Source organism: Phacochoerus africanus, chromosome 9 (genome assembly GCF_016906955.1).
Source record: "Phacochoerus africanus isolate WHEZ1 chromosome 9, ROS_Pafr_v1, whole genome shotgun sequence".
Taxonomy (NCBI): Eukaryota; Metazoa; Chordata; class Mammalia; order Artiodactyla; family Suidae; genus Phacochoerus; species Phacochoerus africanus.
Window position 1 is genome coordinate 97,654,935 of NC_062552.1, and position 12,444 is coordinate 97,667,378.

Sequence of the window (12,444 nt, forward strand, 5' to 3'; positions counted from 1 at the left end):
TCCATTTTACAATTTTTTAAATCTGAAATGAACAGAAGAACAAACGTAAGTTATATCTGTAATACAAAAGATTGCATTTCACGAAAATTCGATTTTCATTTGGCTAGACTCTGCTATTTATGTGGGCACTGGAGTAGGCACTTAAATTCCTTATGTTTTAGGAAGGAAGGAGAACCGCAAGCAGACAAGTCAGTGGAGCCTAATCCTGCTTTGTGCCTTCTCCAAGCTTTTGCATTCACCTTCCTGATACCTTCCTGGACTTTCACTACTGATGGATGTCCATTCCATTATCATCTAAAGGGCAATAAGAAATAACCTGCCAATGATTTCACATTATTAAGAATTTAGAGGGAGTCTCCTTTGTGGCTCAGTGGTTAACAAACCCAACTAGTATCCATGAGGACACATGTTTAATCCCCAGCCTTGCTCAGTGGGTTAAGGATCCGGCGTTGACATGAGCTGTGATATAGGTCGCAGACGTGGCTCGGATCCTGCGTTGCTGTGTCTGTGGTGTAGGCCAGTGGCTACAGCTCTTGATTGGACCCCTAGCCTGGGAACCTCCATGTGCCATGAGTGTGGCCTTAAAAAGACCAAAAAAAAAAAAAAAATTAGAACAGTTTGTGATTTAGCAGATTTGGATCAACTCGGGATTTGGTTTATCCATCATGGTCCTAGACCTTCCTCTTAGATCCTAATAGGTCTAATTATCCTATTAGATAATGGAGAGCATCTCTTATAAGGAAAGCACATTAGATGAATATATATGTTTACTTATTAGACTGTTCTGAGCTCTTTACTATCTGATTTAATGCTCATGGCTTCTCTGGGCACTAGGTTCCAGTTTCTCGACCTATTGTATGGTTAAGAGGACTGAGACTTTCAGAAGCTGTTGGTGCCATTTTCCCTTAGGAGTCCTGAACACTGGATACGCATTTGGGTAGATACTACCTTTTGTTTTTAAGCTTTGCAAGGTTTCACATCTTTTTGCATATCTCAAATTATTTTGATCCTCAAACCTACACTGTGAAATATCAGGAATTTCATTATCTCTTCCAGCCAACTTTCTAATAATATGACTTAACTCAGTTACTTTTAAATTTGCCATGTCAGAACCATGGTTCTTCATCAGTCATTTTTTTAAAAAATCTTAACCTCAGGGAAACGAAAGGTCATTATACCAGGCCCTGGTTCAGGCAGTTCACTCACATAAAGCACTTAGTGAAATGCCAGGCATGTGGTGGACATGGAAGAAATATTAGCTGTGGTTGATAATGATAAAATACTTATTCACTTGTGACCCTTTACATGCATTATCTCATTTAATCTTTATAAGCATTAAAAGCTGGTATTATTGATAGTATAATGTATTATATAGTTTCAAATCCAATAAATGCTTATTGAGTAACCACTCTTTGCAGATTGTTAATTATCGTAGAGAAGAAATAGGCTAGTAAGACACGGTCCTCCCCTATGAAGGAGACAACCTAACCTAACTTGCTGTAATGAAAGGTAGATTTAATCTAATGAGTATTTAAGAGAACCGCAAGCAGACAAGTCAGTGGAGCCTAGTCCTCATTGGTTAGATAGATCAGGATGGAATGGACCTTTCATCAGGCCAGCGAATAAGCAGTACAGTGGTCTAGACTCAACAATGAGAACAGACACAGCCGGACAGAAGCACAGAATGTGGCTGTGGGACAGCAAGCAAGTCCACTGAACAGGAGTGGAAATCAGTCGTAAAAAGATATTTTTTTAATTGAGCAGTGACTAAGCTGTGAACTGTGTGAAGCAATTTACATGAATTATTTTATTTAGTCCCTAGAATCCTTTGGTGTAGGTGGTGTTATTGTTCTTGTTTTGCCGACAAGAGCCCGGAGGCACACAGAGGCTGAAGGACCCCCCAGATCACAATTAGGATCTGGTGGAGGTAGGTCTTGGTCTTGAATCTAGGCATTCAGACTCTGGACTTCACATTCTTTTTGTGTGTGTGTATTTTTTATTATTATTTTAAAATTATTTTTTAATAGTTACTTCCCCAATATAATTTTTTTTCTACTCTACAGCATGGTGACCCAGTTACACATACATGTACACATTGTATTTTCGCACATTATCCTGCTCCATCATAAATGACTAGACATAGTTCAGAGTCCACATTCTTACCCAGTACACTGTGCACCCCAGCCTCCCCTCCGTTCCCCTTGAGTGGCAGAAGAAACTGGAAAGATGGCTTCATGTTTTATTGCTGCAGGCTTCAGTGCCCAATATTAAGTATAACATGTTCAACCCAAATAAGATTGGAATAGAGCATAAAAATAAAGTATCACTGCCAGTTTGCAGTAGAGAAAATTGAAAGTCCTGAGTTTCATTAGGAAATGTCAAGTTTCATGTACACAGTAGTGATTTTACCTAAGTGAGTATCTCCACTGTTTTTCTAGATACTTATTAAAAATACAGAGAAATGAAAGTATTTATTGGATTCTCTATTCTTTAAAATGTTATCCTTTAAGTTATTGAAGTTAAGGAGGAAAGGTAATCATATTTAATTAGGTTTGCAGTGTATTTCCTCAAGTATAGATGAAGGAAAGAAACAGTTTATTTGCTAATGAATAGTGCTGTTCCTTTCAATAAGGGCATGGATGAGAATCTCTGCTGACTTAGCCTATTTGTTGCCCTGGTGCATTTATTATTTTATAAATGAGTTTGAACAGTCACTTTTCTCTTTGATTCAGGCAGCTAGATTTAAAGAATAAACCATAAGGAAAACACTTTCCCAAACCCATTTTCTTTTTTAAAATTTATTTTTTCTTGTTACAGCCACACCTTTGGCATTTGGAAGTTCCTGGCCTAGGGGTAGAATCAGAGCTGCAGCTGCTGGCCTACACCACAGACATAACAACACCAGATCCATGCCGTATCTGTGACATGCCACAGCTTGCAGCCACACCATATTCTTAACCCTCTGAGCGAGGCCAGGGATCCAGTCCACATCCTCACAGACACTATGTCAGGTTCTTAATCCATTGAGCCACAGCAGGAACTCCTCAAACCCTTTTTCTATGAACAAAGCTTTGGCAGAACAATTACCATTCCTGAAATTTCCATCTTCTTCTAGATTATGATAACAGCCAGCACATGTTTAAAGTTCAGATGGCCACCAGCTTGATTCTAGAGGTATATTATCAGGAAGACATACACAGAGTCGTCATCAGGTCAGGGAAGGAAGGCAGTGGCGTTGGGCAGCTGGTCTTGTCTGTTCACAAGTAGTGATGACTCTGCACTGGCTCCTCCATGCTCTTCTGCCTGGCTCAGGCTGGGGAGGGCGACTGGATGGAGTCCTTTCCGGTGATGAGATTTATGATTAAAATGACAGCAGCAGCGTTCGGAAGACATTTGCCTGTGGTAGGCCTGCAGTTTGTAGTGATGGGGCTCCCTGTAGCCAAACCTGCATGGGGGTTCTTTGGTTCCCAGTCCAGAAAGACAGAGGAACTGATCGCAGATAGTTCAGTCTTCCTGATCTTAAATTGTGGGTTGTGCTTTAAATTCAGCTTTAAAATAAAAGGCTTAAGTAGTTTCCTTCCCACAGAACTTCCCTAGCCAATATCTTATGGTCCCCAAAAATCACAGTATGTCCATTGAGGGATCCTATTTGAACCTTGTTCCTTTCTCTCACCTCTCTTCTTCCCTGCAGTTATTTTGACTTTTACTGGTTTCCTCTGTTTCTGTGTTTCTTTCTACACATTTACCAAATAGGCATATATACTCTTATTTTCCTTTTTCTAATACAAAATACAGCATGCTGTTGACATGTGCTTTTTCACTTAGTAATATATTTTAGACATCTTTCTATGCCAGCACATGGAAAGCTTTCCCTTTGTTTTTACTGCTGCATAATATTCTGTGGTGTTGCTGTACCATAGTTCACTTCATCAGTTTCTCCATTAAGGGATATTTAGATAGATTCCAGTCTTTTCCTGCTACAATGTTGCAGTGAAGAGCCTTTTCCTATGTAATTGAAATTCATCTTAATATCAAATCAATACAAGTACATGAATCATCCATTTAGTACCCAATATGAAGCTTTCTAGATTTGTGAGAACTTGTGCACAATATATTATTAGATAAAATCCGTGTGTGTGTATTCCCTTTACATTATGCCAAAGATAAAAATAGAATATGTCTGTGCACGTGTCTATAATTCTGACAGCAGCTCTGTCAGATTTTTAAAGTAATTTTCCTACCCAGTATCCATAACGCAGTTTGATTTTTGTTAGTAATTTCCAATAAGGATACATTTTCTAACTAGCACGTTTTTTTCTCCCAACACTGAATTTTTCCGGACTCTTGTCATTCGTTTTGGAGGATAGCATGGTGATACATCTTTAGGAAGTAGTTGAAAGAGTTGCCCTGTTTATGAAGAACAAGCCAAAGTAAATGCTATCAGTGTGACTCACGACGATTTGAAGAAGTAACCAAGGTCTTCGTGTGCAGTCATGGCAGGGTAGTTTGTCTCGAACCAGCCCCCCCACTGAGAATAACCAGGAACCCTGCACAGAATGTTCTTTTAAAATTAAATTTGGACTTTTGCTCCTGGAAGTATAAAGTAGATGTATTTTTCCCTATTCTTCCAGCTAAGTACAGCTTAAAAAAAAAAAACCCACCTGGTCTGCTGTGTTATAAAGCAAACATGAATCAGAAGGTAAAAAGAAAGGGGTGGATGACTTTGGGCTGAGGAATGAGATGGCCACTCACGATGAAAACTGGAATAGAGAGGAACTTCCTCAACTTGATTAAAAAAAAAAAAAAATAGGAGTTCCCTTTGTGGCTCAGCAGAAATGAACCCAACTAGTATCCGTGAGGACGCGGGTTCAGTCCCTGGCCCTCACCCAGCAGGTTAATGATCCAGTGTTGCTGTGAGCTGCAGTGTAGATCACAGACGAGGCTTGGATGTGGCATTGCTGTGGCTGTGACGCAGGCCAGCAGCTGTAGCTCCAGTTCAATCCCTAGACTGGGAGCTTCCCTATGCTGCACAGGCTGCGGCTCTAAAAAGCAAAAGCAAAAAAAAAAAAACTAGGCAGAGCAATGAGACAGTGGGTTTTATAAGCATCAGGCAACAAAGGACAGTGATCTCTGGGAGGTAGAAAGTAAATGAACAGTAAGATCACACCAACTTTCTGCCCAAAGAGGGTTTCCAGGCTGTGGTGCCGGTAGAGGCCCCCCTGCCAGTTGAAGCCCAGGGGTCTCCCTGAGTGGAGACTGAGAAGTGGGTCCAGGGAGGTAAAGGGTTTCCAGGACCGATAAGTACATGTGTTTGAGGAAACTATTTGAGGCAAGGCTAAGAACCACCCTAAGTTTGAGGAGGGCAAATCCTTAAACCTCTGCCTGCCCGAGAACAGCTTCTGCTCCCACCAGGCGGACTGGAAAACCTGAGGTCACATGGCATCGGGTAAAGGCTCAGAGTGACTTCGCCTCACGAATAGGGCAAAATTATCCTCAAATTAAACACGCTTCTGCTAAGAGCTGTCAGAGTTTAAAAGCAAGAACTGAAAGAATCCAAGTATTTCGAGAAACCTCTATCCCAGAACAGAGCTCAAGCACCCCTCAAGGGTGCATGGCCCACACTTTTGAGAACTGCGGGACAGTGAAATACCTCGTGGTGACAGTTTCTAAATCCCTGGATTACAGCAGACAGTGTGAATGGTTTCATAAGAACGGAAGACCTGGGTTCTCATGGCGGGTGCCGCCCCCAACAGCCTTTGGCTGTGACGAGGGGGACGAAGAGGGAAACGCAGAACGTCTTAAGAGGTCTCTGAGAACTTGGTTTTTCGAACCGCTTTCTGCTCGTGGAGGGCTCTGACTTTATCATCCAGCTTTCCAGGAACTCAGGGCTGCGTAAATCTGATCGTAGTTCCTCTTTCTTTGAGTGTCCATACATTTCCATCGGGGAGTTTCTGTTGTGGCTCAGCGGTAACAAACCCGACTAGCATGCATGAGGGTGTGTGTTAGATTCCTGGTCTTTCCGGTGGGTTGGGGATCCAGTGTTGCCTTGAGCTGTGGTGTAGGTCACAGACGCAGCTCAGATCCTGCGTGGCTGTGGCATAGGCCAGCAGCTGCAGCTCCAGTTCAGCCTCTAGCCTGGGAATGTCCATGTGCCTCCGGTGAGGCCCTAAAGAGCCGAAGAAAAAAAAAAAAAAAACCCACACTTCCATCCGTGTTCTTATGAAGAGTTGATGTGTAAGCATGGGATTGTATAGCATGACCATGATCTTCCAAAAGCAAAATCCTAAACTGTAGATAAACCCTTCCTGTTTCCACGATGGCTTCTGGCATCATCATAATACTACGTTACATGAAAGTATTATATATTCATATACACAAACCCATATAGATGTGTTTGTGTGTATCTCCAAAAAAACAAAAAACAAAAATACTGTTTTATGTAACCTGATAGCAATTTTAAAAAACCCCAAACCATAGCTCTAATTCCATTTATATTTGTTCTTTCTCTTGCAGAGTGTCTTAGTACATTTATATAATTTCTCCTTAACAACTTCTCATACTCTGGGCAGGGAACATGTTGCTAACTAAGGATTCTAGGAGCTTTTGAGTTCAGAGGATGCCCCCTACCTTGATTTCATTGCAGCAGAAAACAAGGATACAAGTCATAGTGTCACCTTTGAGGATAGAGCATTGACATTTGGCAGAGTTTCAAACCAGAGGAAATGGGACATGCTAACAAGTTCCCTAATCCTCTTAAAGGAGCCTTGCCTTCACCACCAGCAAACAGCAACCTGTTCTCCCTTCTGCAGGTGGAGTTCACTGGAATATAAGAAACCCGTCAAAAGAAGGCGGCAGCACACTATCTCATTGTCTTTGCATTCTGCTTCTCCAGTGGTGTGGAGAAGATTCCTTATCTTCACTCCAAAGTGAACTCTTTTTTAAAATAGAAGCGAATTCTTTTGAATGTTGCCCAGTGAAATCTTAGGCCTTAATCTAAGAAATTTAAAAAGCCAACTATAAACCCATTGTCACAGTGATGCTTTCCATTGAACAGGGTGACTTTTGTTTTACCTTGTTGCATGAGAAGGCTAATCTGAGAGGCACAAAGCCAAACAGCAGGTAACTCCAAACCCCTTCCTTTCTCCGGATTGTATCCCTTCTTTGATAGTTCTCTGTACAGGCAGAGAGTAAAAATCTGGCTGTATTAAGGACTTCTTTTGTAATCGAAGTAGAGCCTAGCACTGCTTTTTTATTTGTTAGGACCTAATAGAGTACTTGGCTTACTTCTAAAGCCAAAATGAAATCTCCACTTGTGAGAGTCCCCTCTAAGCATTAGGCACATTCAGACCTTTGAAGGAGGCCAGCTGCCAGTGGTATGTGGTAGGTTTTACTCTTTGTTTTTTTGTTTGTTTTTGTTTTTACTGCGTGTGGTATACAAAAAAGTGAACTAAATCCTAAATGTGTTTCTGTTAGTAACTAAAATGAAGTAGCAGTAATTCAGGATCATATACTATTTTTAAAAGATTGCAACATCTGTAAATCTAGTTATTTTTAAGTTTCAGACTTGGAACTTTGCCTTCCACTCACTGGAGTGGTCAGAGTAAGTTAAAGTCAGTTCTACACCATTGCAGAAATCCTAGGGAGCTGTCGTGTCTGTGGGTCACATAAAAGCTGCTGAGCCTTCCTTGTCAGCTAGTAACATGTAGGGCAGGGCCGGGGGGGGGGGGGGGGGGGGGGGGGGGAGGGGCAAGCAGGAGTTCCCCAATGACTTTTGCTGTGTTACCACTGTTCTGAACCATTTGGTTCAGAAAGTTGAAAAGAGCTGTTCAGGTTCACAGTCTCTTGTGTAAAACAATAGGAACTAAATGTTTCAGAATTTAGAAATGTCCAGATTTAGAAGGGTAATCAAATGCATGCACCATATAGTAATATTCCTAGTGGCATCTGAGGCAGCACCCCACATTCATATTTCCATAGGAAAAACACGAATATTCACAGAAGGAGGAATAAATTAAAAAGCATTAATGTCAGCTCATATCAGGTTTTGCTGCCAAAGGTGTTTGCTTAAATTTGGTTTTTACCTTTCAACTGTAGAATTGCGAATCAAGGGCTGTGGATGTATGATGCAGGGACAGAAATAGAGCAAAACGAGCCGGGTTGAGTCCTGGTAATATTTAAGAGAGCCGAATCACAGGGCCAGCAGTTTGTGGTCTTGTGTCTCCTTACTGGGCCAGGTACTGGCTCTTCCACTTCCCAGACTTCTCTTTGCTTATCTGTCACACAGAGGTAATGTTTGCTTTTCAGGCTTTCTTGAGGGTAAAAGCTAAGGTAAGTTAAACACTAAACCCAGTGATTGGCAGATAATGGGTATTAGCTATTCAAATTTTGCCTCTTCTCTTCCCCCCTTCCTTTTATGTGACAACAGTGTACTGATGCACAGTTGCAGTGTGGTACTCCAGAAACAAACCTAGGTGGTAGGGCTTGCCCTGATTCCACTGTAGAACTCCGAGTCCAGATTTTAACACCGAAAACTCATTTCTCGTTAAATGATGAATACTAAATTTTATTTATGGAATGACTAGACTTTTCAACAGTGAATGAATGTTTTGATTAATGTTATAGTTAAATTTCTTAAATGCTTTGTTTTAACTGTATCAGAGGAAAACTAGCTGATGTGCCATCACGAGGCCCCTTTTAAAGTTTCTAGCCAGATACCCATCTTTTAAAAAAATTTGAGGAGTACAATGTTGATGATGCTAGTGCTGTAACAAAGATATACCAAAATTTATGATTTGATATATTGGGAAAATGGCATTGAGAGATGTCTTTTCCAGTTTTACCCCCAGAGAATTTTATAAGGAGTTTAATGGGCAAAACAATTTAAAGTATCTTTTGTCGAGTCGACCCTTACTTTTAAATTTGTAAGGCTCCTTTTATTTTTATTTTTTTCCTTGTTTTTTGGGGGCCACACCTGCAGCATATGAAGGTTCCCAGGCTAGGGGTCCAGTCGGAGCTGTAGCTGCAGGCCTGCGCCACAGCCACAGCAACACGGGATCCAAGCGGTGTCTGCGACCTACACCTGCAGCTCACGGCAGTGCCAGATCCTTAACCCACTGAGGAAGGTAAGGGATCGAACCCTTGTCCTCGTGGATACTAGTTGGGTTCGTTAACCGCTGAGCCATGGCAGGAACTCCAACCCTCTCTTTTTAAGAGGGGAAGAAGGAAAGCAGAAGGATTTCAAGAGAAGAGAGATTTTAGCTACTTGATGGGTGTGTGCCCTGCAGGACTTAGAATTTAAGCGGGCAGAGTGGAGCTGCATCTACTTATATGCACTGTATTGCCTGCCTTCACAGCTGAACTATCAGCAGAAAGTAGGCATCATGTACTGCAAAGCTGGCCAGAGCACGGAAGAAGAGATGTACAACAATGAATCAGCCGGGCCAGCCTTTGAGGAATTCCTTCAGCTGTTGGGCGAACGAGTTCGGCTCAAAGGATTTGAGAAGTATCGTGCGCAGCTTGACACCAAAAGTAAGAATTACTTATACCCTCCTACTAGGCTTATTTTCCTCCTGCTGTGTTGATGTTCCCCTGCTAAGCTGCCCGTAAAACAACATTGCCACTTGCTGCAGAAAACTGCTGGTGATGGAGAAGAGGAAGCCAGGCAGGGAGGATATGGCTCTACAACAATCGAAGGCCATAATCAAAGTAGCTAGAATTGGACTATAAAGAAATTGTATCATCAAAAGTACGGACGGTAGAAAGCTGTGGATGCAGATCATGCAGAATTGCTCCTGGATAGTGTTGCATAAATGTCACTATATTTAGCCGAATGTTACAGTGATTAAAAACTCCAGCAGTTTATAACCATCTGGTCACAAGCCCTAGAATTTTTGACTTTCACTAACGCATTTCATAATCCTTGTCATATTTGTGCATTCAGCCATCATATGGTTTAGTTAATCATGTTTGTTATTTTAATATCTAGAGGTTTTTCATTTTGTTATCGTTGTTCATTGTCTAATCTCTAACCAAATAAACCTCTTAGCTTTGGTATTAGTTTGGCTCCTAAAATGTGTTGATTAAAAGCACAGTAACCCAGCCGTCTGTTTAGTGACAGTTGATGAATGTACATGTTTGTCCATCCCCATTCCTCAGGTTGTTAGTAAAATATTTAGGTTTTCAAGTATCTAGAATGTGTCGCCTTCTGCTGTGTGTCTGTGGGGGGGTAATTTTAAATTTTATCTCAAAATCCATCCATAGACACCTGTGACCTGTTGTGTTTTTTTTTTTTTGAGAAGGGTTTTGGATTAGCACATCTGTATTGCAGTCTGTAGTAATCGCTCTGATTTTCTATACAGGAAATTAAATAAGGAGTTGAGTCATGAAAACAGAAAAGCATTCATAAACTCCACTGCAGGGAAGAATTTCCTGTTGCCATGGTTTTGCTGTTGCCAACTTGGAAACGACATGCAAGAGAGCCTATTAAAAACCATAAATAGCCTAGACTCTTAAATATTATTTTAACATTCCATACTCTGCTTGTGACTGCATAAAATGTTAAATCTCAATATGCCCTTAAACTCTTTTTATCCAGGTATTCTGACATTTACCTTGTACAGTTCATTCACATTGTCCAGATTTGTTGTGTCGTATAAATTATACTCACCACAAAGAGCTATTAAGAGGGTCTAAGAAGAAAATGTAACAAGCACCTTAATTCTATCAATGAATGGTCAGCTTGGGGGATGACAATCAGCTTCCTCTTGATGATGCAGGGCAATGTGAGAACTGTAGAGCAAGGCCCTAATAAGGCGGTGTGGCATTCAGTGAGGCAGTGGAAGAGGCAAAATAAGCCCTTGGCACATTTTGGCCCATTATCCCAACATCTGCAAAGGCTAGAGAGGGATGAGCCTGGATCAGCAACCTGCCTCTGACGGCACGTTTTACAGTTGCGTACCGCATTCATCCAGGAAAAATGCCTTTCATTGAACTCCTTGTAACCTTTGGAGGCATAGCCCCTGAGATGGAAGGTCCACAGGTTCCTTTTCTGTCCTTTCAGAGGGTCAAGCCTCCTTACGTGAATGAAAAGTAGGAAAGTGTTTCCATTCTTAAGCCTGAAGAAGACAGTGTGCATATTTATCTCTTTTACTCTAAGCTAGAAGGGACCGTGTGCTTCATCACTAAGATGGGTACTGAACAATAACAGACCCCAGGATCAGGAATCACCAGCCTCCGCACACCCAGCAACACCCGGAGATGAGACTTTGTTCTGTGTGCTGTGAGATAAGCTCACCACATCTTACCTCGTTTTATGTTGTGTTAAGAAGCCCTTTCAGGGAGTTCCCTGATGGCCTAGCAGGTTAAGGATTCAGCTGCTGTGGCACAGGTCCCATACCTGGCCTGGGAACTTCTACATGCCATGGGGGTGGCCAAAAAGGAAAGAAAGAAACTCTTTCAGCATAATCTTTAAAAAGAGAAACTACGGAGTTCCCGTCAGGGCACAGCGGAGACAAATTCGACTAGGAACCATGAGGTTGTGGGTTCAATCCCTGGACTTGCTCAGTGGGTTAAGGATCCAGCGTTGCCGTGAACTGTGGTGTAGGTTGCAGACTCAGCTCGGATCCTGTGTTGCTGTGGCTGTGGTGTAGCTCCAATTAGACCCCTAGCCTGGGAACCTCCAAATGTCACGGGTGCTGCCCTAAAAAGCAAAAACAAAAAAAAGAGAGAGAGAGAGAGAGAAAATACTTCCCGGAGCATGTGTTCCTAAAGGATCACTCCCTCTGTGTGTGACAGTGTAATTGTCCTTTGACTCTGTGGATTTGGAGTCTTCATCAGATCAAAATTTTTTTTTTTTTTTTGTCTTTTTGCTATTTCTTTGGGCCGCTTCCGCGGCATATGGAGGTTCCCAGGCTAGGGGTCGAATCGAAGCTGTAGCCACCGGCCTACGCCAGAGCCACAGCAATGCGGGATCCGAGCCGTGTCTGCGACCTACACCACAGCTCACGGCAACGCCGGATCGTTAACCCACTGAGCAAGGGCAGGGATCGAACCTGCAACCTCATGGTTCCTAGTCGGATTCGTTAACCACTGCGCCACAACGGGAACTCCAGATCAAAATATTATTTATTTACCAAACTCATTCTTTATTTTTCTGCACCCCTTCCCTTCTGAATCTCCCATTACACATATATTTGGTCACTAACTAGCTGTGGGTGATTTAATTTTTTAACTTTTTTTAACCTCTATGCTTCTGTTTGTATGATTACTATTAGTATGTCTTCAAGTTCTCTATTTTTCCTTTTTTTTCCATCATGTATTAGTCTACTGTTAATCCAATCTAGTGAAATTTTTATTTCCATTATAGTAATTTTCACATCCAGAAGTTGCATTCGGATTCTCTTTTCTATCTTGCATGTTCTCACTAGGTTCACGTCATCTTTAAAG

The 12,444-nt window shown here is 41.7% G+C and overlaps 1 protein-coding gene across 10 annotated transcripts in view; it reads left to right on the forward strand.

The window, feature by feature from the left end:
• SIPA1L1 (signal induced proliferation associated 1 like 1) overlaps positions 1-12,444 on the forward strand; it is a 380,227-nt gene that overhangs the window by 265,879 nt on the left and 101,904 nt on the right. For all 10 annotated transcript variants that reach the window (XM_047795415.1, XM_047795405.1, XM_047795408.1 and 7 more), the window contains one exon: positions 9,354-9,528. In XM_047795415.1, coding sequence (XP_047651371.1) covers positions 9,354-9,528 — 175 coding nt within the window. The remainder of the gene's footprint in view (positions 1-9,353; positions 9,529-12,444) is intronic.